This window comes from Haplochromis burtoni, unplaced genomic scaffold, assembly GCF_018398535.1.
Source record: "Haplochromis burtoni strain Fernald_Lab_line unplaced genomic scaffold, NCSU_Asbu1 Contig_336, whole genome shotgun sequence".
In the NCBI taxonomy this organism is placed as follows: domain Eukaryota; kingdom Metazoa; phylum Chordata; class Actinopteri; order Cichliformes; family Cichlidae; genus Haplochromis; species Haplochromis burtoni.
The window spans coordinates 198,142-226,116 of record NW_024582697.1 but is presented as its reverse complement, the minus strand read 5'-3'; the positions used below and the strand labels follow the sequence as shown (position 1 = coordinate 226,116).

The 27,975-nt window shown below is 43.1% G+C and overlaps 2 protein-coding genes across 2 annotated transcripts in view; both read right to left on the bottom strand.

Annotated features, from left to right (window-relative positions):
• Nucleotides 1-40: 40 nt before the first annotated feature.
• On the bottom strand, nt 41-3,322 carry LOC102292016 (glycerophosphodiester phosphodiesterase 1). Its single transcript, XM_014340632.2, has 6 exons — nt 3,046-3,322; nt 2,347-2,522; nt 1,361-1,466; nt 1,078-1,170; nt 545-756; nt 41-316 (listed from the first exon to the last, which is right to left on the bottom strand). Exons 1-6 carry the CDS (start codon nt 3,310-3,312, stop codon nt 169-171), a joined length of 1,002 nt encoding a protein of 333 aa, XP_014196118.1. The 5' UTR covers nt 3,313-3,322; the 3' UTR covers nt 41-168.
• A 715-nt stretch (nt 3,323-4,037) lies between these two features.
• Nucleotides 4,038-27,975, bottom strand: part of LOC102292325 (dynein axonemal assembly factor 5) — a 30,739-nt gene continuing 6,801 nt past the window's right edge. The window contains exons 7-13 of the mRNA XM_005943982.3: nt 25,768-25,911; nt 24,208-24,376; nt 16,783-16,930; nt 11,355-11,505; nt 9,905-10,061; nt 9,445-9,636; nt 4,038-4,192 (exon numbers count right to left, since the gene is read on the bottom strand). Of these exons, the coding sequence (XP_005944044.2) occupies nt 4,038-4,192; nt 9,445-9,636; nt 9,905-10,061; nt 11,355-11,505; nt 16,783-16,930; nt 24,208-24,376; nt 25,768-25,911 (1,116 nt within the window). The remainder of the gene's footprint in view (nt 4,193-9,444; nt 9,637-9,904; nt 10,062-11,354; nt 11,506-16,782; nt 16,931-24,207; nt 24,377-25,767; nt 25,912-27,975) is intronic.

Genomic DNA, 27,975 nt, shown 5'->3' with positions numbered 1-27,975 from the left:
TGCCTTGAAGGGGAGATTAACCACTTTAAATCGGGTATGGTTTTTATTTACTTGTACGCAGGAGTAGAAATGAATGATTGCACTTCTTAATTATAACCTTTGTCAAACCAACGAGTTTCTAAGATCTAATTTGGTTATATTGAGAACCTGTAAGTCTGGAAGATTTCCTCAATAATGAGGATCACAGTCCTCCAGCAGACTGTCAGTCATGTAGCTGATCTTCAGCAGGTTTTGGTAGTACTCCTTCTCCACAGCAGTGTTAACAGTCCAGCCCACCACCTCCACTCCTCGCTCTGCCCAATACTGAACATAGTCCCTGATTGAAAGGAAAGAGAACAAACTCAATTGTGCAATTCTCACGCAGCAAAAATATTTCAAAAATCGAGAGGTGGCTCGAGACTTTTGCACAGTACTTTTAAACACTAAATATGAAGTTAATCATTTATGAGTAACAGATGAATCAAAACCACCTTCCTGTTGGTCACCGTTGGTCTGCAACAACACAGTCTACGGCAAAATAAACTACCTGTCAACTCTCAATTACCGTGAGATGAAGTCTTTCTGCACAAGAATGGCAGAGATCCCACAAAGTTTCCACAGTACGCGATGGTGGGCCCAGTCCAACAAGACGTCCAGAACACCGGTCCACAACTGGCTCCACGTCGACAGAGAACGAGGCGTGCCGTCTCCAAAACGGCTCAGTCTCCAGGGCCGGTGGGTGAGAGCTGTGATCACGTGGGGGTCAGTCTGACGCATCTGCGGACCAGAAGAGGACAAAGGTCAACACAGTGCAGGTTTTAGTAGTTAGTAGAGCCTTTTATTTCGTTTAAACAAATACAGTGGATTGAATTAAATCTGTACCGGTGGTGAGCAAGAAAGTCTTGGGTGATAAATCTCAGCAGGGCCCATCACTGCCACACAAAATGACATCACTGCCTCCATAAAACAGAGGCTGATTACGAGAAGCTGAAATCACTCACAGAATTCCTCCTCCTAAACATTATCCTAAACCGTTATGATTAGTGTTGTTTTTGACTGATTTTCATGATTAGTGTAATTCAGGAGTTTTTGAATTACCTTGTAGATGGCTTTGGGTTCAAAGGAGGAAACGACGCTGGAGTTGTAAAGTACCGGGAACTTCTTAAACATGTTATGAAGCACTGATACAGCCTGTAAAGCAGGGGAATGAACAACACAAGTACTATAACTGTGTGGTAATGTCAGTCTCTTTCTTTTTTTATTACAATCATTGCATTAGTTCAGCTAGCGTGTAGTTTTTCTCTTTTCTTCGAGAGCCTTGTATGTATGTTGAGTAATGTATCCATAAGCCTGTTAGGTTAGCGCTTAGTGTATGTAGTACCATATCAGGTTGACCTTTGACATCAAAGAAGATGGTCAGCTGGTGCCTGATGCATTCCTCCACAGCTTCCTGCAGAGTTGGAACCTTCTCTACATTAAATCTGTCCCTGCAAATTAAAAGAAACCATTGGAAAACTGACATAACTCCCTGTTCTTACTGGTTACTGGTCTATGAACTACATCTGTATAAAGCTGGTGGTCAGAAGTTTGCATCAACTCATTTATGCTTACAATGAGCATAAATGTCTCATTGTAAGCATAAATATATGATTTCTTTGAGCTGTTCTTTTTCCAGGATGATTTCACATTACACATCTTTAATGACTTTGAAAGCAAGAAGTGGGTGCACAAGTTTGAATTTTTTTTGGGATTTTCTCTAATCCACACACGGTCAAAAGTATAGATACACACCCACTAATATTTGGTTAAATGTTCCCAGTAAGTTGCACCTCAAACAGATGCCTTTGGTAGCCATAAACAAGTTTCTTGCTTCTAACTCAAACTGGATATTTGACCACTCCTCTTGACTGAATTGACAATCTACAAGTATAACTGGCAGCAAAAGAGCCCCAGAGCTTGATGCTACCACCACCATGCCTGAAATTTGGTATAGTGTTCTCAGGTTTGCAACCACAATATATTTGACTCATCCGTGTGGAAAGACGCGAGAATAAAGGTGTCATTTTTGGAGCATGATGAGTGTATGTAAGGTTTTTGACCACAACTGTGTACATTCCATTAGTTTTATTCTACGTCTATGAAAAGAGATGCACTATTAAATCATTTTGTTGAAAAATACACATATAGACAAAAATAAGGAGGAAAAAAAGACAAAAGGAGAACCAAAGTTTCTGCATTTCTAAAACTGTGAACTTTTGGTGAAACACACTTCTAAGACTCCACATTGAGCAGCTTATTGTTCACAAACACTTTCCCCTTTTTAATTAGCCTAAACATGCTTGAATCACTGATCAATAGGCAGCCTACTTCATCCTGTGGTGAGCAGCAGCATTGAGTCTCCTGAGCTGAACAAACTGAAGTTTGCTGATTGGTCCAGACCCATTGGTGGTTCGGTCCACGGTCTCATCATGCATCAGGACTGGGACTCCGTCGGCTGTGAAACTCAGGTCCAGTTCCACTCCGGTGGCCCCGTTCCTACTAGCCTAGAGCAGATGTAATGGGACAGAGTGATACAGTGTGAACCAATGTATGATTATATACATGGATGGATGAATTCTGCTGTCCAGAAGACAGATAAGATTTTATCTTTGCTTCATACTCATAAAAAGCTGAAAACCAGCCTGTTGAAATAAAAGAAGCATTTCATCCAGAGGTTTAGGCATCTGGATAGATGCTAGGAAGAGAAGGCATTGTGAGATGGAGAGCAGATCTTCATCATAAAGATGGCATCAGATTATAAACAGCACAGGAGCAGAATCAGGTGCAAGATGAGTCTGACCTACTTCCACTTATTTCTAACCCTCCCAAAGCAGGTGGAAAAACACCAAGAAAACCTGCTTTTACTGCAAAAGTAACAGCGACAGCATGTCTCAGCAATGGCTTTTAACCCAAGGGGCTGTTATTCCAGATAACACCATAATTAAATGTCTCTGCACCTGTCATTTGCTGCAGGTAGATAAGAGACAAGAGGCCTGTGGTTATAAATCAGAGCACTACAGCTCTCACCTCTCTGATCGCTGCCAAGGTGTTCTCCGGAGCGTCGTGGCTTCCTCCGCGGTGCGCCACCACCGGGACGCCGCCGCTTGAGGAGAGAGCGCCGGGCCGCAGGACTCGAGCGGCCCGGTCCGCCGGCACCGGAGGGAAGCGGAACATCACCATGAAGATGTAGAGAAACGCGGTGAGGAGGGTGGCCCAAGTGGCGCTTCTAGTTACCAGTACAACCAGCAGAAACACCACTGAGAAATACACCACCTCATCTCCGATCTGCAGCATGGTGAAAGAACACAGGACGGGATGTTTGTGTCACGGCCGGCTGGGTGGATGCAAAAGTCGCTGTTTAGACACGGCATGGATGGAGCTCTGCTATCAGTACGCGGGTGGCTACATGTTGGAGGCAGATCTCAAATAGATGAGCGAGAATCAGCAGATTGTGAAAAGGATGGATACAGGAGCGCTGCTCTTATCAGTGTGGTGCTGCAGAAATCTATAATGTCCTATTTAAAGAATCAGATTTCATGAAATATAACCTGGATTTAAACATCCAATCAAGTCGGTTTGGACAAATATAAGAAAAGCTTGTGCTTTTATTTTGAAGGCAAAAAATCACATGACCAGCTCCTCTGACCGGTTTAGTACAAACAGGATATGCACAAACAACCAAACATACACCATTTTGAAAACATTTTTCTTAAAATCAAACATTAGAGCCAAAGGAGTGCAGCCGAGGAATGAATGCAGAACACAGCAAATTAAGGAGACACTGTACATGAATAAAAAGAAATTATTAAAAAATCTTTTCTTTTTTTTAAAAGAAAATTTAGTCATAAAACTCATAGTACTTTAGAACAATGGTGAGGTAATGAACAGGTCTTGGAAATGTTTTCTACTCTTGCTAAAAAACAAACAAAAACAGTTAAATAGACTTCAAAGAACAGAAAGTGAACACTTTTTTCACAGTTAAGGCACAAACATCTGTCTCTGTTTCTCCGTGTGCAGCGTCACTCCGTGCAGCTTGCTGTGGACTCTGTGGGCAGTGAGCTGATGTGCTGGAGCAGCTGATCGCAGTAGACAGGACTTCGCTGTTTGTCCCGGACAGCCTCCACCTCCTCCTTCAGAAGTGCAGGGTGCACCGAGCTGCCTTTCTTCAGGATTTCTGCACACACACACACACACACACACACACACACACACACACACACACACACACACACACACAGAGAGAGAGAGAGAGAGAGAAACAAATTCATTCAGAAAGACAGCACACATAAAAGTCAGCATTCTGGATTTGAGCTGAACATCAAATACTTAAAAATTTGGGCCCAAAAATAAACATCTCCCATGATCTTCAATTCCACTCTACACTAAATAACAACAGCGAGCTGATGCTGTCACTCAGTGAGGGGTGACAGTTTTAACAAGCTCAAAGCCACTTATAATATTTGCACCATCATCATACTTAACAACTGGCACACTGTACTTCTCCTAAAGTGCTGCCTCATATTTATCTGTGAACATAAAAATAACTCAGTTTAAAGCTTTAACTACTGGCTGGATGTGTTTTTAAAAGCACTCTGGCTCATCAAGATGCTGCACATCTCACACAAATTGCAGCTAAGGTTTCCTTCCAGCATTTTTCCTGCCAGTAAGAAATTCTGACATTCCCACCCCAAAAAGTTTTAGCCAGACCCAAAGCAAAATCTCTTTCCCCCATTCAACTTATAATAAGCTATTTTTAAAAAACCTTTTATGCTTAGGCAGTTTACAAAATCATAATGCACATTTTTGTTCAGTAAATAGTCATAAAAAAGAAAGAAATGCACAGATTTCTGTCAAACAAGGTAACAGATTGATGATGTGCAGTTTTTTTTCCCGTTTTGTTTTTGCACTTCAAGTTTTTGCAGTAAAGAGTTGACAAGAAAGAGTTGGAGAAGATACTTAGCAACGGACTGCAGGTTGGATTCGAACCCTGGATGCTGTACAGCCATAGGGATTTTCAACCAGTGAGCTAAACTAGCATGCACTGATGCGCAGTTTTAATCTGAAAATTTTCATGGTCTTCCAGATCTCGTTTTCCATAGTCCCCTTAATTTAACAACAACAACAACAACAACAATAATATTTTAGCTAATAAAGGTGGGCGAGGCACTGTTTTTATAGCTTTACAGCCTTTCCTTATTTTATAGACAAGCAAAGGCTGTAAGTTGACCTTTGAGCTCCAGGTGGATGCCGTCTGTAGAACAACCCAACCACGTATGCACTTTAACCACAAGCTCTGTGGTCTCCACGTCAACAGCACTTTTATGAGATTTATTGAATTTGTTCTCATGTTCTCTTTTATCAGCTGGAACGCTCACTAAACCTAACCCCCCCCCCCCCAAAAAAACAAAACAGCAACAGTGTAGCAAAATTGTAGGTGTGACCCTGAATCATCTTCATAACCTGTACAAGGTAAGGACAGGCCCAGCCTATCCTGGATGACTCTAGCCACCCTTTCTCAGAGAAGTTTGCCATTAGTCTTTTGAATAGCACGCTATGCTCTTAATGCTTTTATTGTATATTTATTGCATTTTGCTTGTTGATTGTGTGTTTTTTGCTGACTGTAAATCAAATGACCCTTCTGGAGATAATACAAACCTCCATGACAGCTTTTTTGAACATTCTTATTCGCTTAAAGGACTGAGCACACCAGCAGGTGGCAGCGATCAACTAGACGCCAAGTGTGCAGATCCTTAAAAAAAAAAAAAAAAAATCCACCAGGAGGCGATAAGTCACTGTTAAAATCCTCTCCTCCATTGCTCCCACACGCTGTGCTGATTTTCCAGGTATATTGAATTACTTCTATTGCTGTCCCAGTGGGTAAACACTCCACAAACAACAATGCAAAAGCGCTGTTTCAGTGGTGACAGAATATCACTCTGGATGAGTTATTGCATGTAAGCTAATCATTTGATACCCACCTTTGTTCTTCAAGGGGATTGAGGGGATTCTTAGCTTTTGTGTGTCCTGTACTCAGTTGGGATGGATGTGGTGGGAAGAGGCGGGACTTTGAATTAAAAGAGAACAATGATGGCTTGTGAGAAGCAAGTTACGCCCGTGCCAGCAGTGACAGAAGGAGGGATGGGAGTGTTGTCCATCATTCTGTCAGGACATGCTGCAGACATCAAGACAATTCGCAGATATGCGTTTGAAATACAAGAAGCGTAAGAATGGGATCAGCTATTAAAGGAAGAAGTAGAGAGAGATAGAGGGAAAAACAGAGGGTGGGAAAAAGAAAGCTTCAAACAGAGCCATGCATGAGAGGGAGGAATGCTTCCACCAGGATATGGGCTGGTTATGGGTGCTGTCAGATATAGATCACTCAGCGAGACGCGAGGTCGTGTATTCCACAAAGAGTCTCTGAGCACAGTTTGAAGAGCCCGACTCACAACCATATACTTAAACTGCTTGAGGCACATCTGCTGAAAAGAATACGTTCTAATGCTCTTGTGTCATTTATTTCAGCACTTCTAAAACACTTTGGAGCCTCTTGGAAATTTGAGAAATTTCCAAAAACTGTAACATCATTTAGGTACCATTCAAACTATTGGTATTCCAAACCCTTTCAGCCTAAATGCTTCAGACACACGTGACACAATTTTACACAATTGTATCAGAAAATAAATCTGGGTTGAAAAGATAACATGGGTGAAGGTGGAATATGTTTATTTTGTTTGTGTAAATGTCCCTCATTTTTTCCATTTATAACAGCAATGTGCAAAAGTCCTGCGCCACCCCTCATTTCTTCAAATTTTGCTTCCAAGGAGCCAGTGTTGTGTCTATAAATAACACACAATTTTAAATTGTATCTTAAGGGAATTTTTTTACTGGCAGCCTGCTGCAAAACAGATAATTTGTTACCATTTCTTTAGTTGAATACATGAAAAATACCAACGATAATGGAGTTTGCCAAAAAGCATTTTTGCATCAACAAGGTGTTTTTACAAAGCGCTATTAGCCAAAAACTCCCTAGATTTCGGCACTGGTGTGCATTGTGTCCTTAATAAATTTGAGGAAACTGGACAAGCGGGGGACAAAAGAAGATGTAATAAGTCTTAAAAAATATCCAGCACAGACCTGACACAGGACCTGAGTGGTGCCTTTGGACCTTTGGGTGAACCATCGGAAAAACTGGAATTATGCGTTTGTACAATCGGATTTTGACCCATCATGTATAGAAAACGTGATTGGCTACAGCTTCCTTTTTCAGCATGAAAATGATCCCTAATACTGTGCCAATGTGGTAAATGAATACTTGAATTGAAAAAACAAAACAAAACCCACACAATGAAACAAAACTATCACTGAACTTTTTGGCATCAACGATGGATGACCCCAGTGTGAGAGTCACTGGTTTCAGCTGAAATAACTAAACTAGATATTTAAACTTTTAAATATCAATTAAAAGAAAAATCTATTGTCTGTCACAGTATGTTGACCTAAAATCAGCCAATAATGTTAAAGAGGGCTGATGCTTTTTTATACATTGAAAAGACCAGCAGTTGTTTATAAATTTCATTCAAACAGTCTTTTTTGGTAGTTGTGAGTGCTGCATCAGAGTCTCATGGCCAAGGAAAATGTAGGAACACTTCACCCAGTGTGACTCATCTATCACACAGAGATCTAAGACACGGAGTAAAGACTTAACAGGCTTTGGCTATGCAGGTACTAACTGCTAGCAGAATAAACCCAACAGTGATGTGGGACTTTTCATGGGATTTGTTGCCATTGTGTGAGATACGCAACTGTTTCGTGTCCTGGATAAGTTGAGACAGTAACCACATCCTCAATTATTCATTTCATGATTAAACTGAAACAAACAGAATCAAGGCCATGGACATCTTTCTCTCAGTTTTAAAGAAAGTGAGCAAGATCCAGGCCAGCGCTCTTCCTAATGCTCCACCTCCACAAGTGCGGCTAAACGAACGTCCTAGCCTTGCCAGGAGGAATCCCATTATTTTTTCCACCCACCAAGGAGATCCTTAAAAAAAATAAATACAACACAGAAACTGCTCTCAATAAAAAAAAGAAAAGAAAAAACACTGAATGTGGGTGTGCATATAGTAAGTCTCCATCACAGAAACAAACAGTGTCTTTGTAAAGTCCTCTTAAGTGTGAGGCTTCATGGTATTGAGGCTTCGGCGGCATCTGGCGAGTATGAAAATGCTTCTTTTTTAAACCCAGAGAGAGAGAAAGAAAGAGAGGTCCCTTAGCGAGGCCTCCCTCTCGCTCATCACTGGCAAAGGCATCAGCACTCACCTGCGTCCTGTCAGAAGCAATGACAGCTAACATCCATATGAGAGTGGGAGGGAGTGCAAGTCCAGAGGAGCAGAGGCTTGGTTAGACAGTTCAGGAGGGAAAAAAAATGTGCTCAGACTTTCCACTGATACGTAAATAAAACACAGCCGTGAAGCCACTGTGGACAACAGAGGGCACGAGGAGGAGGAAGAGAGAATGACAGATAAAAGATGAAGGGATTAAGTGGGATGTGAGGGCAGATGTGAAAAGGTGGCGAGGGGCAGAGCGTCTGAATGTGGTTTTCATTTCGTGGGAGCGTTGAGAAGAGAGATCCTGAGCAGAGAGGCAAACCACACACACAAACACGCACACACTCCTGTGCATGTAGGAGGGAGTTAATATACAGACATTAAAGCTCACATATTTATACTGTGAAATGAACATCTTAGGTGGGGAGGTCTTTATCTGCAACCCCTGAAGCCCAAGAAAAGCCCAGCTCTTAATGGTCTTAAAATACTTTGACAGGGGAAATTGCACATGCTGCTTCTGGTGATAAACTGTGTGGAAAAGAGGGATAATGGTAAGCTTTGGAAAAAGGGAGCAGAGGGTACACTGGCCGACTGCCAGTAGCACAGTCTAACGTTTGATAGAAGTCACCCCAAATTCCTCTCATCCCTGTCTGAGTGTTTTGGACACAGGGGGCTGATCTGCAGAGCGTCACACCTAAACTCTGCTTTCACCACTGCCTCACACTCACCATCATATTTCTCAGATAATCAAGATCGTAAGATCCGTCGCACATCATCTGAAACCAAACAGCGCACACGCAACTTGAGAACGGTGCGCTTAATGTATCCCAATGAGTTTTAGTTACAGTCTTGCACTATTCTCACAGCATCAGGGACTGTTGATGTCAAGGAAAAAAATAAGCTGTACGAGAGTTTGTCATTGTACGTCAAGAGTTATGGTTTGGATTAAGAGTGCAGACCCAGAAGGAGCTACAGCACATTTTGTTAGCAGTAAAACGTCAAATTTAAACATTTTTTATTTGTTTTAAAAAGCAGGTTGAGGGCATGTTTGCGTCCTGCTATCAACACTCTATCCTCGTCTCTAAACCCCACCCAGTCTTACCGAGCACTTGGTCCTGCACTGAACTGTCAGGGTCATCCAGGTGCAGGAGCAGCTGCTGAAAGAGAAGCTGCAGATGAGCACCGCAGAGCACAGGGTTGTAGTCTTTGGTCAGACTGGAAAACCACAGCCCCACAGCCTGCAGGGCCACACCGCGCACCTCCTTGCTGCTATCATCCAGACGCTTCAGAAGCTCTGTGGTAATAAATAAATAAATAAATAAATAAATAAATAAATAAATAAATAATGTTTTTGACTGCATCAGGTTTATAATGCAAAATGTCAGGTACTGACAGGTACTAGAAAGAAAGAACATATTTCACCCATACTGGCTTCTTCCAGGCTCTTTACCTTACAATTTAAAACGCCTTAAGGCAACAGTTTTGGTGCGATATAAATAAAAATGACTTGAATCGAGCCTGAACTGCATTCACACAAAATGACAGTGCACACTGTGACTTACCGGGGTAAATCTTATTGAGAGCCTCGTGGTGCAAACTGGTTCCTGTGAGTCTGAGTATGGAACACAGACAGCGACAAGCCAACAGTCGGCTCATCTGAGAGTCCTCCTCCAGGGCCGACAACACCAGGGGATGCATCCTCTCCTCCAGACTGATCAGCTGCGTACAGAACGGGCAGGGGGTCAAACTACATCGTTTCTAAAATGCAAGCCAACCAAGAAAGAAATTCTATCTCTACATAAGATGTCAAAGCCATTTTCATTTAGGGGTCAGTCAGCACCACATGAGGTTTTATTTGCTTAAATTGCGAAACATCAACCTGAAGTATAGCATTTACAGGTTTGGATGAGTTCACAATCACGTTGAGCTCGAGTCCAGCAGGAACTGATGTTTTAATCACACCGGCAGAGAAACAGACTGATGAACAAGGTGAGGCTCCAAGAAGTGATGGCTAAAACCTCTGTCGCCCAGTCTGTTTGCTATCGAAACCATGCAGGCGAAACAATAAAAAAAAGTAAAAAAAAAAAAAAAGAGAGCAAGGAAGGGGGGGTCAAAAAGAGGAGGAAAACTTGGCAGAGAAGTGATCCGGCATTACATCAGTGACAATCTGACGGTGCCAAGTGCAACTGGAGCTGCTAATTGTTTTCACAGGGAGCAGAGAGGAAACAATGTCCTTTTAAACGAGTCGCTGTCGAGTCGCCTGTGGAAAACACACATGACTTTCTGTTCTCGCATCGAACTGGATGTGTTGTTCAACTCAAACCCAAAATTTCTCTTTTCGAGGCTTTCCGCTCCTGCAATCATGGACACGTACGCCTACGTTCACACTGCCCCACCCCAGATATTTGCAGCTAAAGATGTCTGAAAAGCCCAGGTGCTTGAACTAGTTTAAAATGGTCACTCTGTGCACGCGAGGGCAAGTACTGCCAGATGTGCGGGTGCTTGTGCGAACGCACATACTGTAAACTCGGCACATGCTCCGGCAGGCAGGTGCAAGGGCATGTTCCGGTGACAGTTCCTACATATAACAAGGGCCCAGAACAGTGGAAGCATTGTTCCTCTGGGACAAAGGTATGCGAACCTGATTGCCCCCGCGTACACCTGCTACCTGCCGTGGCCAACTCTTTCAGCCAAGGAGAGAAAGATGGCGGACAATATATTTTCCTAAAAGGCCGAGTGGGACCGTCTATTTTGATGTGAAATGGACAAAACAGAGAATCTGAAGTAAATGTCAAGCCCTGATGGATTACAGGAATGCACTACCACATCTTTTCCTTTACAGAGTCAATAAAAAAAATTTCCTGCAGATTGGAGATCAAAAGTGCTGGAGGGAGCTCACATCCGGTATGTGCCTCCAGTGCTTATGAGTCACTCTGCACAGGTGGAAACAGAAAAAACTGTGCGCATCATACTATACATGTGATGGATTTGCTGATGTCCTTCAGTAAATACCTGTCCAGGTGTGATGGCACCTCCATGCAGCACTGCCAGCAGACAGCTGAGGGCAGAGGTGCGGACGGCAGCGGCGATGCGGCCTGCGTGCCACACCAGGTTAGGAAGCAGGATGTCACTCAGAAACCTCTCTGAATCGTCATGGAAACACCTGGGATGACGCACAGGAAGGGGGAAAAAGACACGATAAGTCAGCAGGAGTACAGAGAAGACATCTGCTTTAAGTACAATACAGCAACCGGCCAGCACCGAAACATTTCTGATGATGTGCAAATGTAACATGACTGCTGCAGCATTACAGCTATACCATCAATATCATGGACAGTCCTACACTCGCTGTCGTAACGCAGAAGGGGGAGGAAGGCAGCAGTGGAGAAAAAGCCTGACGCAATGACTAGAACATCTGGGTATCCTCCTTTCACTTCTCTCTGCCTCTGGCATCCATACCACAGTCTGCAATGCCCTTAACTGCAAACCAGCACGGGCCACTAGTTCTTCAGCTTATGCCACTAACCTGTCATATGCCACATGCGTTAAAGTGTTGCAACGATTCCCTGCCAGTAGAGGGGGACTGTGTGTCGCAAATACAGCAAGAATTGTGCAGCTGGATGGGCTCAGTCACCTTAACAGCTCATCACGAGTGATGCCAGAGGATGGAAAGACATATTCCCACATTACAAGGATGATGTCAAGTGGTTAGGGAAGCAAGATTTTGTGTTGTACTTACACATCTGTATGCATGCACACCCGTGCACGCAAGTGCTAGGTAATTTTGACTGTATACCTAATGGCTTTATATGTCCTTGAGCAATCTCTCAGAGGTAAGTGTCACTCAGAAGACAGCACAGCAGAAAATTGGTCTCAAAGATGGGGAAGGGAACAAGTCTCCTGGGCATCATTGGACAAAGAAATCCACAGTAACATTTTAGCATACATTAAGTGATCCAAGAGGAAAGCCGATCTACTCTGGTCTTTCTTACAAACCCCCATGGTTCCACACGTTACTCAATTACAGGTTTATTTAAATCAGATCAGAGCCTTCAGATGCAGTTGAAAAAAAGGTCATGTGGTTCATTTTCTGGCATGCTCCACATTGCACAACTTAAATCAATCATTAATAATGAAAAATGAAACTGAAATTATTTTAATATATATCAATTGGCACATTAACAGAAGTACACTACTGACTGTTTTTCCCCTAAATAAAATCATATGAATTTAACTATATTTCACTCTATTTTTAATCTGTTTTTCTAGACCACACCTGCAGTCACCCTACATCCCACATTCTGAGAACCACTGGATTAAACAGAAGTGAATTTTGAATCTCATGTGATGCCAACAGCCATCTTCAGACTGTGCTTTTTTCTGTAGTTGGTCTTATGCAGTGCACAGACCTCAAATAGATTTTGGGTCTTTCAAAATCATCATTGCACATACACAATGTGGACAACAAGATTGGACATCTTAATCTTGAAATCTGGTGTTTTCAGCCCTACTGCAACAAGTGTATAAAAGCAAGGTAGTCATGCAGTCTGCCTTTTCAACCATTTGTCAAAAAAAAAAAAATAGCTTGTTTGGAAGAGCTCACTGAACTTGAGCATGGTAATGCAACTGGACGCCCCTGTAGCAACAAGTTAGTTTGTACATTTTCTTGCAGCTGAGATATTCCACAATTAAATGTAAGTTCTATCATTGCAATGTGGAAGTGTTTAGGAACCACAGGAACTCGGCCACAAAGTGGCAGACAATGTAAAGCTACAAAGCGGGGTCACTGAGTGCTGAGGAGCAGAATGTGGAAAATTCACCAACTGTCTGCTGACTCAATAACTGCAAACCTCCTCCGGCATTAACATCAGCACAAAAACTTTGCACTGGGAGCTTCATGCCATGGGCTTCCATGGCTGAGGTAGGAAGGTACCCCAGCACTTTTGCCCAAATGATGGCGTCATGGTAGAAGGTAGGGCTGTGCGATATGACCAGAATCTCATATCCCGATATAAGAATTCTATCGTCCGGATAACGATATAAAAATCACAAAAATGTAACATTTTCTGTAAATTCTGTGAATCTCGGGCAGTTCGACTTGCGGGAAGCGTTTCCAGCTGCGCGTCATGTCGGAGTGTTTTAACTCCGAGTGAAACTATACATTTTTAGACATAAGTTGTAAAGGCGGCCGTTTTCTTTGTGAGTACTTATTACACGGCGTGCTGCGGGGAAAAGCCTGTTCTAACGTTTGAGTCTAAGGTTTATTTTTTAGCACCTGGCGGCTCTTTTTTTTAAAAAATTCTCATCCGTAAATAATCTGCTCTTTCGCGTGATTCCATTTATTTTGGAAAGTCTCAACAGGATCTTAGGGCTTTATTGTGAAAGGTTTATGCGGAACATAAATAAGCGGACACGCAATGCTGTTACCGCCGTTGTTGCTAACCACAACGCATAAAAACAGGCGCTTGTCCGTCTGTAGTGTGGTTATATAAAATATAAGAGAAAGAGAGAACTTTAAGAAATTAATATAGCCACTACAGTGACCATCAAAACCATGACAAAATATTGCCGTAAACAGTTTATTTTGCGACACCACAAAACAAACCATAGCGTAAAATGAAACGATAGACGTTTTTATATCGTCATCGATATATATCATTATATCGAACAGCCCTAGTAGGTGTATTGGAAGGTTTTTGGAATTTAGCCATATTATTATGCAATATTCATTTCAACTACCCTGTCATTTGTTTCATTCTATAATGTGTTATTACAGGGTCAATTCTGATAAAAGCACAGCTCAGTTTATTCTTTTTTCGTGTTACTAATTTATCTGCAATCAAAAAAAAGATAAGAAACCACATTTGGAACAAGAGAAAGAGCTCATCTCTTTTTCCCTCCCGTTTCATATCTTGAAACCTGACATTAAGACTAAAGACGTATCTATTGCATATCGTTCATGCATGAAAGCACACCGTTGTCTTCCTTGTAACTCAGATTATTTTGTCCAGCCGCATACGGTGGAGAACAGAGGCACACACTTTCATTTCTTACACAACACCTTCTACTTAGATTTCATACTCAGCTTTTTAATCACGACACACAAATCCACATGAAACAAAAGTGTTATGAACGTGTGCGGATGAAAGGCACGTGAACGCACACAAACTTTCCCTTTCAGCTTGTTCCATAGCTGCGCTGTCATTATGCCATTTTGGTTTCAGAACAAAGACGAGAGGTTTTCTCTATGACTATCATTGTGCTCTTGATGACATATAGCGCGTGTGTGGCCTGCAATCTGCCAAGCATCAAGACCAGTCCATAAATCATGAGGGGAGAGGACTTTGGCAGAAGGCAAAGCCCCGTATAGGATAATTTAAGTTCACACTATATGAATCTGAAACCTTTTGAAGGTATACCATGATTTCCGTCATACTGAGGGTTTGTGATTACAGGAGATATAGCTCAGGGATGAGTGAACCAGTTAGCAGTGCAGGTGGCCACGTTGGAAGTGAAGAGACAGACTTCTTTTGTGCGATATGCCAAATTATGGATTAAAAAAACAAAAAATCTCACGAAAGCTGAATATCCAACTTCCACATTTTTGGCAAAGATGGCAGAATATTCTGGCTCAAGAAGACCTCCTGTTTATGTGATACTTTTCACTGAAATACATTATGTTGCCTTCTGCTGCCGCTGCCAACTCGAGCCAAAGGGGACTTCTAGTGTGTTCCCATACAAAGATTAGCACTAGTTTCTTCCTCCTATTAACAAAACAAACTTTCTGACTGCAGCTTTAAGATTAGTTACACACGACACAGATGTCTCCGTCTGAGGTTTTCTTTCTGATCGACGGGAGCAGCTGCTGCGAGGATCTCGGGTTTAATGCATTCCATCAGACGCAACCCCGAGCCCATACTGAGGGCTGCACAGCTGAGGGCTCAGAGGGGACCCTGTTGGGGTGGTGTTGGCGTGGGGGGTGGATGTCAGACATCCCTGCTAGACCCCCTCATATCTCCTTAAGCAGTCAATAACCATTCAAATTAGCGATGAGAGATTCAGGCAGCATGCGCCGTTTGCTTCAGGCAAGCTGTGAAGTGATTAATTAATCAGCGTTAGTTGATCTAATACTCCCAATGAGACCATCTGAACTCAAATGGGACTCCCCTGCAGTCTGTATGGTGAATGAGGAATGTGGTTTATAATTTCAGGATGACTGGGCTTCTTACTGATTTTAGCAGACAACATCACATAACCCTAGCTTCTCTCCATTGGCTTCCTGTTTGTTTTACAATTGATTTTATGACTTTTTTATTTTAAAAAAAAAAAATTAAAGTATGTCTGGGCCTGGTGCCCAGCTATGGAGCAGAAATTATGACCTTGTGGCTTTGGAATTACCTGCCTGAGGAGAAATGTTTTACAGATTCAGAGATTCTTTTAAATCCCCGGTTCTGGCAGAATCGTTTAGACTTTTTTTCATTGTTTTCATCCATTTATTTATTTTTTTGATGGCATTTTGGAGCCTCCTAGGAGAGCCATTTCAGGCATGTCCTGCCAGGAGGAGGCCCCCAGGGAAGACCCAGGACTCGCTGGGGAGATTATATCTGTCGGCTGGCTTGGGAACGATTTGGTATCAACCCACTGAGATTGGTGCCCCAAAGACCCTAGCCCAGATAAGCGGTAGAGGGAGCGAGGAAAGATGGATGGATGGCATTTTGCATTTGTCCTTATTATTTTACATGAAGATTTCTGGATGTAAACATAGTGGAAGCGTTCTGATTTATATTTCTTGTCTGTGTGCAGTTTGAGTCGTACTGACTAATCACATTTGACCAGGCCTTGGTTGCATGCAAGTAAAACTGTCCATGTAGAGAGAAAAAGGAGTACAATTTCACGCAATGATGTTTTACCCACGTAAAAATTATTTTCACTAGTAAACAACGACCAAGATGTGAAACTGGAAATCTTGGCCTTTGGAATATTAGTTAATTTACATTATCTGATATTCCGAATATCCTGGCCACACTGAAAGCTCCAAAATATTGGCCGTTGCCTCAGACGTTTTCCTGTTGTGTGTCAAAAACACTCTGCAACCTCTGTTTTTATAGGTGTGAATATAAAGCTAATTATCATTACATATGAATATGAATCCTATCACCAACCATCTCAAACAACTTCTACAATTACTCATTTTGTGCATGCAGTCCTAATTATGGTTCCTTGTTAGCATGTTTTGAATGAACACAGTGATGTAAAATCCAGAAAGTGTAAACTAAAACTGATTAGTTGGAAATTTAAAGTCTGAACCTCATCCAGAGAAAAGGATGAAAAAGGAAACAGCAAATGAGCGTGCTGTTAAGTGTGAAATATTCATGAACGTCAGACAGAAACATCTCATTCCCGAGTTCTGTTCTTTAGTGTGAACACGTGTCACTCTCACCCCTGAGAATCCAGTGTTTTGTTTGCATCCAGCAGCAACTTTGCAAGCATTGTGAAGATGCTCATCCTCATCTCTGGGTCTCTGTTTGGTTGGAGGCAGTTATGGAGAAGAGGCATTAACTGGCTCAAAAACTCGCCGATCACTGGACCTTTAAAAACACAGACAAAGTTGCATTACTACAAATAACATTTCTTTTTCTGGTCTAATACACTTTTGCACAAAAAGGAGTTGCATGAAACTGTAGATGCTGACTTTGTGTGGCCTGTATTTTAATCACTAGGCCACCATATGCCATAGGCTCCATTTATTTATGCAAGGACAAGGACAAAGCTATTCCAGGTCTACCTGCTACCTTTGTAATGCAGATGTTTGCAAAAGAACTGGGTGAATTTGTGACAGTGGGGACAGTAAGTATTAAAAAAAGGCTCATTGGTGTACCTCAGTATGACCTCAAAACACCTCAAAGCCTTCGCCAAAGGCATACTGAATGTTTTTTTTAATCCAGTGATGACAAAAACATGACTGTACCCATCTGAACTTCAGTATCTCACTTTAATGTATAAACTTTGATACACCACCACATGACACCATGTGAATATGTAAGGGGAAACTCTGTGGATAGACATGCACAGTGGCACTGCACCCTTAAAATAAAAAGGTTTGTATACAGTATAAAGCTAAAAAACAAATTAAAGTAGTGTAATGCGGCTTCAAAACACAATAAAAGTTCATTTCTATGCCATTTAAAATTCAAGTACTGATTTGGAGGGACAGAATATTCAAACTTGATTTTCACATTTTAAAAAAAACTTAGACTGCCTTTATAAAATGTGTGCAACAGTGGAGAGTGGACAAAAAGGTGGGGACAGAGAGTTAGGGGAAGACACGCATCAAAGGTCACCAGATCGAACTCAAACCCCACCTGCTGCCTTGCAACCTATGCTCACCTGCCCACCCTGTGAGCTAAACTGGCGCCCTAGAAACAGATTTCTGATGAACACGAAAAAGCTGCTTTGCGCTGCCATATTTAATCAAATCTCCTGTGTTCTCATACCTTTCCTCAGACCAGCTGACTGTGCGTTCTGCATGAAAGAAAAAAAAAAATACACACAATATAATTAATATAATATATATATAATGATATATATATATATATATATATATATATATATATATATATATATATATATATATATATATATATAATATATATATATATATATATATACATACATAAATACTATATATATTTAAAGGAGATGCCAAATGCTGTCATTTTTCTGTAAAGCAAATTTACCTTGTCTTTGGGTATAAATAAAGTTACCTTGACAATGGAAATTTCAGTGTCCAGAAAGACTGTTGTTCAGCCTAATTCTCGCATTACCAATATAACCATTATCACTACTTCAGCAGTGCTTAAACCTGGATTCTTCATCCAAAGGACTGAAGTTCATTCAGTCTTTCAGTCTTATTTTTACCCAACTACTAAATGCTAAATCCCTCCATAAAAAGCAACAGAGCTGGTTTTACAGAGAAATAATATATTTGCGTTTGTGAATTTTCTCAACAGGACTTTGTCAGGACAAAAAAGAAAAAAAAAAAGCCCCTGTTTTTTGCTTTGTTCTTACCTTTTTAAAAGGCACTGACCATATTGTTGAGTTATTAAAAACCGTGGACTGGTGAGGCATTAACACTGAGTCAGAGGAAATGAGATGTAAGAAGATCTTTGTGCGCCACTGTGTTTATACAAATGTCTTTTACAGGAAAATGAGAAATTCACCGGGCAAATATCCCCAGTTACATTCATGCCTACGCACGCTTATCCACTTACAGTCTTGCAGCATGTTTACACAGCTATATATAGTGATCTCTCTATGTGTAATGAGCGATAAGTGTCCAAGCCCTGTTTGGACAGACAAACAGAGTTCATGACCTGTTTATACAGACACGAGTGGAGACGGAGGAAATCCTGACATGGCCCGGGGATGCTAGCCAGCGACATAAAAAGATATGGGAAAACAGGCAGGCCTTTTCCATCCAAAGGGAATTTGTGAATCAATCAAGAATGTGTTATTTAAGCAGAGGGAGCTCAAAATGACTACTGATGTGGCAAGGCAGAAACAGAATATTTTGATTATAAACAATTAAAAAACAATCAGCATCTATTTTATCCTTTAACAAGAGAGAATGGGAGTGAGAGAGATTGTGAGTACTGCGCCATACTACATACAAGCAGACATTCTGACACCAGCTGGAGAACAAAAGACTGAGGAGGATATGAGCAGGCAATAATTATTCCTGTCTCTTACAAACACAGATGGAGTGTTTGAAGAGCTGATGAGCAAGCAAAATGACCAATTCTCAGTTGTCATATCAACTACCGTCAATTGTCCAAAAGGGACCCAATTTTCCTGAATCATGTGGACATCAAACACAGTGATAAAACGATAACACGACTGTCTGTTTTGCTGCCCGTAGCAAAGTCCTTGGGATGTGTTAATAGAACATCTGCAAGAATGAAGCGAAGGTTAACCCTGGAAAACATTTTGTGCAGTTCTGCTTTTGATTTCATGCTATTTTGGCTGTGCTGAATTAACATAGCTCATATTTGCAAGACAATGCATTTTATTTATTTCTTTTATTTTAGAATTGTCTCAGTTCCTTAAATTAGCTTAAAATGGTTAAGTGACGCAAAAACCTCCACATTTCATCCTCAGCCCCCCCCCCAAAAAAAATGCCCCACTGAAAATACAATTTTTGATCCCACATTTATCTTGACATCAACTAACAAATTTCTTTATGTTAGGATTTTATTTTGGACCACTCTTAAATTTTTATGTTTGCCCACCAGGTGGCGCTACTTTTTACAATTCAAAGCATGCAGTAAAATTTCAGAGGTTTTTTTTCTGTTTCCCTCAAGGATACCTTGCTACTGAAATCATAAGTGTGTCCAGGTATTGATGTTAAATTATGGTTTGTTTGTGTGTTGGTGTACTGTCACGGCTGCACAGCAGTCGTGTGGTGTATTGAAAAAAGGATCCAAGATGCAGGCACTGACTGGGGTGCGAGTGAATGTTTATTTGCAGAGGTGATAAGGTGACAAACACAGGAGGAGCAGAGCAGGGAGTAAACCAACCTAAACTGGGGAAAACTAAAGAACTCAACTTAAACCAAACACGCACGGGAGGAGGAACAAAATACACAATGAAAGATGGCGGAGAGACGCAGACTGAACACTGGGTTACACAGAATGATGCAGACGGACATGGCGTTAAACAGACGACGCGACAGAGAGCACAGGAAAACACAGGAAAACACAGGGCTTAAATACACGGGGAATAATCAGGGAATGGGCCACAGGAGGGAGACACAGCTGGGAGCAATTAGGCTAACGAGACAGGGGAGAGGTAAAACTGAACACACTGACATGAGACATGAACTTTCAGAATAAAACAGGAAACTTAACAGACACAGAGAACCAGACAGGACACTGAACTTGACAGGCAGACTCATGAGCAGACACAATAACACCATGGACAGACAGAGGGAACACAGAGAAGTGGGAGCAGGCAGGCAAAGTATTTGGACATAGTCCAAAAAGGCCCAGACGGACAAGTTCAGGGGACCGACCCAGAGGCCGACAGAGCCGGAGGCCAAAACAGTTCAGTTCCGGGGGCCGACCGTGTGGAAGGCAGCGGCAGTGGGGCAGGTCCGGAGGCCGGCCACGCAGTAGGCAGTGGCGTGGAAACAGTTCTGGGGGCCGACCGTGCGGACGGCAACAGCGGCGTGAAAGCAGTTCTGGGGGCCGACCGTGCTCACGACAGCGGTGGCGACAATGCAAGTCCGGAGGCCAGCCACGGTGGCGAAGATGCCCAACATGCGTCCTGGCAGATGACCGACGATGTTGAGGCGGCAGCTGGGGACCAGAAGGCTGCGTGGCCCCCGCAGTACCAGGTAAGAAGGAGGCTGGACCAGACGAGGCAGTAGCAGAGGATGGACCAGGCGAGGCAGTAGCAGAGGATGGACCAGGCGACGTTGAAGCGGATGTGGAGGCTGGACCAGGCGGAAGCGAAGCCGAAGCTGAACCAGGCGAAGTGGGTGAAGCTGAAGCAGATGTTGGATCGGGCGATGCTGAGGATGCTGAAGCTGGAGCTGGCGACGGCGTGGGTGAAGCTGAAGCTGGACCAGGCGACGGCGTGGGTGAAACTGAAGCTGGACCAGGCGAAGCTGAGGCAGAGGCTGGACCAGGCGAAGCTGATGAGGAGGCTGCAGCTGGCGAGGATGATGAGTCTTGAGGCTGGACGGGCTCCTCGGGCCCTCCAGCTGACGAGGCAGGAAGCTGGACGGGCTCCTCGGGCCCCCCAGCGAAGACAGTCTCAGAACCAGTGGGCACCGGAGCCCCTGGCACACACAGGACAGAACCAGCAGGTGCAGGGACCTCTGGCAGGGACAGAACAGGACCAGCAGGCACATGGGCCTCTGGCAGAGACACCGGTAACTGAAACTGCGCAGGGCACTGGCTTTGCCCAGGCAGCGCTGGCATGGTGCAGTTCTTAGCTGGTGTCTTGGCCTCCAGGGGTCCAGAGTCGGCTGAAGGCAGAAACTCAGCCTCTGGGGAGGCCCTGGGGCGAGTAACAGTCTCTAAATTAGCCAGTTTCTGAGAAACTACAGTGGTTTTAATGGGTTTGTCTCTCCGCTTAAAATGGGTGCTAGGAACGGGATTCAAAATGGGTGGCACAGACACAGCCTCCAGTATAGAGGGAGCGGGTGACCGGGCTAATGGAATCGATGCAGGCTGGGCTAATGAGCTGGCTAAAGGCTGATGTACTGGTTGAGGTGAGACTGGAGTTGGTGGTGGAATAGATGAAACCCAGTCAGTTACTGTTATGGATGTTTTGAAAATGCCAACTTGTGAGAGGTCAGTTACCACGAAGGTAGGTAAGCGCCGTGTACTGTCTTTACCCTCCCCATGAACAGCCCCAGAAAACACAGTCCCAGAAGCACCAGCGTCCTTAAAACTCACCACAGCTGGTCGCACAGGAGTCCCTGAATCCGGCTGTGGGGTTTGCACATCTTTGTGGGGACCAAAAATTGGAATTTTACTATACTTGTAGGGACCAACAGCCCTTATGGGGACAATCCCCACGAGTTTGAAGGCATTTTTGAGAATCAAAATGTGGTTTAAGTGTCAGGGTTAGAGTTTAGCTAAGGGTTAGGCATTCATTTTTTATAGTTAGGAGTAGGGTAAGCATTATGTCAATTAGATATCCCCAGTAAATGATAAGTAACTTTACAGAGCTTCAAAGATGTCTCAGCAGCAAGAACACACACAAAAAAAAAAATTTGACTTTTTTGAAAATTTGGTTCTTGCTCAGGCAGTTTATGCAGCTGCACTGCAGCCATGGTTAGAAGTATGAACAGTACCTCATCCTCCTCTGAGCACTCTGAGGCTGACGTGGAGGCCTCAGAGGTAGAAACAGACGCAGTGACAGGTTGGACCTCTCCATCTCCATATTTTGGTTATCCCCATATTTTGTCTCCCACAAAGACTGCAATGCCCTGCTACATCCCAGGAGCCAGAGGTTTGACCCCAGGACCGACACACCCTGCCACCAGCTATGCACTGGTGCTGACGGATGAAATCCTGCAGCAAATTGTGGTTATGAGAACCTGAAAGGAAGAACTGCTTATGTAGAGATGCTCATGTTGGATGGTGTTTATAGGTCAAAAAAAAAAATCAGTTCTAATCTGCAGGGTGCTGCTGCAAGCCCCTTTCATCAGCAAATGTAAGGGCAGTGTGACCTTTGCACAGACAGAAAGAGAAGAGCTGGCAGCACCACGTGGAACGCATATAATACTTTTACAGCCATTTGTTTGTGGAAAGGTGGTATTACTTTCGTTAGGATGAGTTAAAAAAAACAAAACAAATCTGACTCTGTATTAAAAATAAAAATGCATGAAAATAAATAAATATAATGACAATATAATCCTTGAAATGTAGTTTATTTTATTAGTTTGTTTTTTTAATTGAAAAAAACAAACAAAGAGTGGAGCTGTGCAAACATAATGGCCTTTAAAGGGTTAAAAAGAATGATTAATCATCTTTTATACATTTCAGGCTGAAGTAGTTTTAGAAGACTGAGTCATTTAAAGTACAAAGAAAATCTTACTCTATAATATTGCTACAGCGGTTTTTGGGAAAGTGGCATTTTGTCGCTTTAGGGTAAAAAGAGTCCGTTTTTTTAAGGCTCATCTAAAGATTAAAGCATTATTCATTATGAAAACAAAACACACCTTTACACAGACACGCACATGGACACACAAACACTGAGCTTCAAAGTGTCCTTGATCCAGGAGAAGGTCAAGAACAGGCAGCTTTGCTGCTGTTTGATGTAGTGACCTGCACAGGGATCACTGGACTTAGAGTGGACTGGTCAGTAAGTGTGTGAGAGTCTGTGAAAGAGTAAAAGAGAGAGAGCATGTGTGTGAGTGTGTGTGTGAGAGAGAGAGGGGGGGGGGGATTATGTGAGGGGGGGACCCAGCTGCCCAGTCAATTAGAAAGGGAGTAGTGAGATGGAGAAAGAGATGGAGATAAAAGCGTGGTGCAGGGAGGTGGTGATGATAGAGGGTTTTATAGGATAAAGGGACGCAAAGAGAAGTCTCAGAACCAAACCGAGGGTCACAGCTTTTAACCCTCTGTGTCATCCACATACACACACTAACTGCTTTACAAACAGAAGGGAAGACAGAGATGTACAAAAGTCAGGAAGCCAAATTCTCTCCTGTGTGGACAGTCACTCACAGGGATTGATCTTAGACAGTGACAAAGTATGCGCTGCCTTGGGAACTGTCAGGTATTAACTAGCATAATTTTTTTTATCCTTAACATTCGACTATCGACATGGATTGTGCCGACAGCACTGACATCAGCTCTGACTGCTGAGATTAGGACCTCTCCAGCTTCTCTCAGGAGGAGTTGGGACCAGCAAGAACCAATGAGAGGTGGTAGGATGTGTTTTCATGATTCCGCCTGCTTCTGTGCATGCAGGACAAAGACAACAATACAAACAAAACCCCCCAAAAACCCAAAGCTATCCCAACTATTTGTGCAGTAAAGCATATGTGCGGCCTTCAATATGGACTACATGTGAGGGACAAATAACCTTATTCTTAAAATATGATGTAGCATATCATGTCCGAACAAGCTGAAGAATTACTACCACATGAGGTGGACGTGAACCTGCTCAAACTGATGGATGTAGTGATTTTCTTCATGAGGCAATTCGAAGTACCCATGTCTTAAAAACCTTACTGCATATTTTTTTTCCTCCACTTTTACCACTGTAGAGTCTATACATGCAAAGACTTCAGCACCTGCAGTATAAAGTGGCAATATTTTCCACACATACAAGCTTCAGCTCTCACCTGATTGTATGACTACGATATGCAGCTGAAGTCTCTCTGGGGAGTAACTGGACCAGGTGTTGACAGAGGCAGACAGCCAGTCCAGCAGCTGGCCCATATGTTGTCTATAGAGCTCCATCACCGAGTCCAAGCCCTGCACCTTACACAAGAACTGCACACTCTCCAACGCCTGAAGAAAAGAGGGGGTAGGTGGAGCAAAATTAAGTCAACATAAGTTTAGACTGCAAGGTTTACTTGAAATCATGAAGTGTCTATAAAAAAAATAAAAAAAATCAAACAAAAAAAGCAGAACTCTGAGCGGGAGTAAGGCTTAGCAAAGATGAGACAAAGTGATAAGAGAACTATTTCAGCTGAACAGCTACTGGTTTCCAATAATTTCAGGAATTCGGATGAGACACAAAAGCATCGTGTGAAGCCATGGGAAGAATAACAGAGCAGACATGACAGGGTCTCACACAGACAACCACTCAGAAACTAAAACATAGATACACAGGATGTCACAAAGGCACAGGAACCGCCAGTACATGCACACACACATCAATAAAGCTGAGCTCAGAGGAAAGGGAAAGAATGAAAGAAAAAAGGGATAGTAAATACTTAGCTGACTTCTTATGGCAGGGAAACAGACCTATGGGGCACTTAATAATTCCCGTTGTAGTCCCTTAGGGATGGACGGGGACAGATACATTGTTTGAGTCACAAATCGGCTCTTTCAGAAGAGAGCCAGACAACCCTGAGCTGTCCGCTGATGGGAAAGACATGCCCCTTTTCTGGGAAAACAAGTTCTTCTTTTCCTCTGGGTCCGGGAATGCCCAAGGCCATTCTCACCATTCCTCTCTTTCTTAATCCATTCCTTCCCATCTCTTCTCTACTCACTGCTCCCTGTGTGAACATACACACTGATGCAGACAGACATAAACACACAGTCACACTGGTGGCCCATGTGGTGTCTGGTGAGCATCTGTGCCAGTTCCTTCCCGCTCCTCTCCCTATCATTACCCTACGATTGGCGACAAGAAGTTAGATGACATGTTGACCTCAGATGCCACTGGCTTCACTTGTCACTGGTCCTGTTTGTGCTTGGCATGTGGAGCCTGACCACAAGATGAGAGGTAATTTATTACCAGGATATGAGATGGCTTTTTTTCACCTGAGAAGGCTTTATGGAACTAAACGGGGCTTCACTTCTGACACAAACCTGTGTCACAAGTGCAACACAACTCATCCCTCTCCACCCCTATTTCTGTCCGTTTCTTTCATTCTCCACCTTTCCCCCGCCTCCTTTCCACAAAGACTGGATTTAAAGTTCCACTCCAAAGGTGCAATTTCAGCTCCCGTGGCTAAGTGGGTAATTATACAGTTTGAGCCCATGTAAATGCTTACATTCCTCGAATAGCTCTCGTGTCATAAAACCTGCTTACCTTTCTAGTAAAAAAAAAATTGAAGGGGAAAAACAACAAGTGAAGGGGAAGATTGTGTAATTTCAGAGCAAAATATAGACGAGAGCTGCAGGAAGGATGGATCTGGATCTGTGACTTCATGATGTGGATGTTTTCTCACCTTTTCGCTCAGCTGTGGCTCAGTGGAGAAGCTCTGGACAGCGATGAGCACTTGGAGCAGCTGCAGGCTCCCTGAGCTGCAGTCTGACTCACACTGATGCAGCAGCACATCCACACACGCCAGCAACTGCTCCAAGTACATAACCTGTGAGAGGCGTGGTAGGAATGCATTATTATTAAGACTGTCTTTTCTTTGTGAATTCTAAGAAGCAATCCCGCTTTTTTAACCTGGTGACATCATTCTGGAACAACTAAATGGCCGCTTGTCTCATGTTTCCTACCAGTAATAACAGATGAACAAGATACACAGTAACACAGAGTGAGAACTTTTTTCCCCTCATCTGAAAACACACAAGTGTGTGTGCGATTGCTGACACTTGTCAGGCAGTGTTGTGGTGAGCTCATGTTTAGACAAAGACCTGCAGGTCAGACTAATTTCCATGCCATCACTGGGACCGTGGCCCTTTTTTCCCCCTTGTTTTCACACAGCCTGTCATTAGGGTGTCAAGGGGGTAGAGTTAGAAGGAGAGTGAGGGGTGGAAGGTGTAAGTGTGATTGAGAGTGTGTGATTTTGTATGAGTTGTTAAGAGGAAGAATGCCCTCCAGGTGTTTGCTTTGGTCTGCAGTTAGACCGGTTGGGTTTTGAAATGGTTTTGGTGGTAGTTGGCTAACTAGCACTAGGTGGTGCACTCTCTTTTCCCAAATTTGAATCTTGGGATTAATTTCCAAGCAATCAGGGGTTACAGCAAAGTCATATAGCAATGCAAAAATAGACTAGAACAAACACTTAAACACAACTTGCCTGCTGCACCATACACCGGTCTTTGAATGCATTTCTCGTGTCATTGACCAGGGTGGGGTGGGGGGGGGGATACCTTCTTATGACTGAGCTTTTCACTGGGAAATACACACAGCAGGGGCACCAGGGAAGCAGTACTGGAAATAACGCGGCACACACATTCAGATGCTGCATATTAAACATTCGCAGAAAACAACGATTAGGGCTGGCCGAGAGTGAGGGAGCGGAAAAAGTGGTGCGGTGTAATGACTAGGTGGACACCTGGAGCAGGTCGAGATACACCTGGTTTTATTGGTCTGGGCACGTTCCAGGGGCCCTCATCACCTCGCGTACGTGCATCTGTCCACCGCTGGATGCATCACTTACGATACTCCTCTTTAAGAAGCTATACTAGGACCTGGAATTTCTATCCAATGGGGAACCCCCCCCACTCCACCAACAGCTCCCGACATTGCTATAGAAACAGAAAAACAAACACTGGGAGTAGATGCAATATCGACCCTTTGCAGTGAGCTGAAAGTTGCTCTTATGCCTTTTTTGCACTCTTTGTCTGCCCTTCAGTTGAGCAGTGAGCGGTACCCAGCTGTCGCTGATGGCAAGGTGCATGCACACAGGAGACTCGCTAATGTATGAAAGTACGCTTGCTTGTTCAGCAGAATAGTTGATGTTGCGACATTGCGAAGCTTCTCCGTGTGCAGACAAGATGAAAAGACCTTTCTTCTAAATCCTGGCTGTGAAACTCACAGAGCTCTTCCAGCTCTAACTATCTTTACCAATCCACACCAGCCCTGCAGATGTGCTGATGTCTCTATCACCATGGCAGCCTAAAACACAGGGACACCACAGCTGTGAAAGGTGTGTATGATATGATCCACTGCGGCCATGTGGGAGTCATAAGAAAACATAAATTTCACATCTGAACACGGTGGCTTCTTTAACCACCCTCTTTCATGTCCGCTCAAGCTCCTGAAATCATCTTCAATTTATAACCAAAAGTTTTTTTGTTTTTCCACGAAGCATCTGTCATTTATTTTTGTGAGTCGTCCCACCCCCCTTTCTCAAAATAAAGAAAAGAAAACACAGCTGAAAGAGCCTGTGAGGTTATGTCGTGCAGAAGCATCATATATCAGCTCCTTACAGGGCCTTCAAGTCGGCCTACGCTCACTTTGAAGTTTATTTATATTTAATTTCTTAACAGGCTTCATTGTGTTCAAGTCAGACTTCACCTTCTCCTTTTTCTCTGCCTCTTGTTCAGGTGCCACATAACTCTCTGAAGACTGCACTTATATTTTTAAGTCCTTTAAATGTCTATATTTATAAAAAATTAAGAATAAAATAAGGTTCTGAGTGTGCCTTGCTTTCTATGCTGCCATTGTGCCTGCAGCTGAACAAACTTTTATCCAATAATAA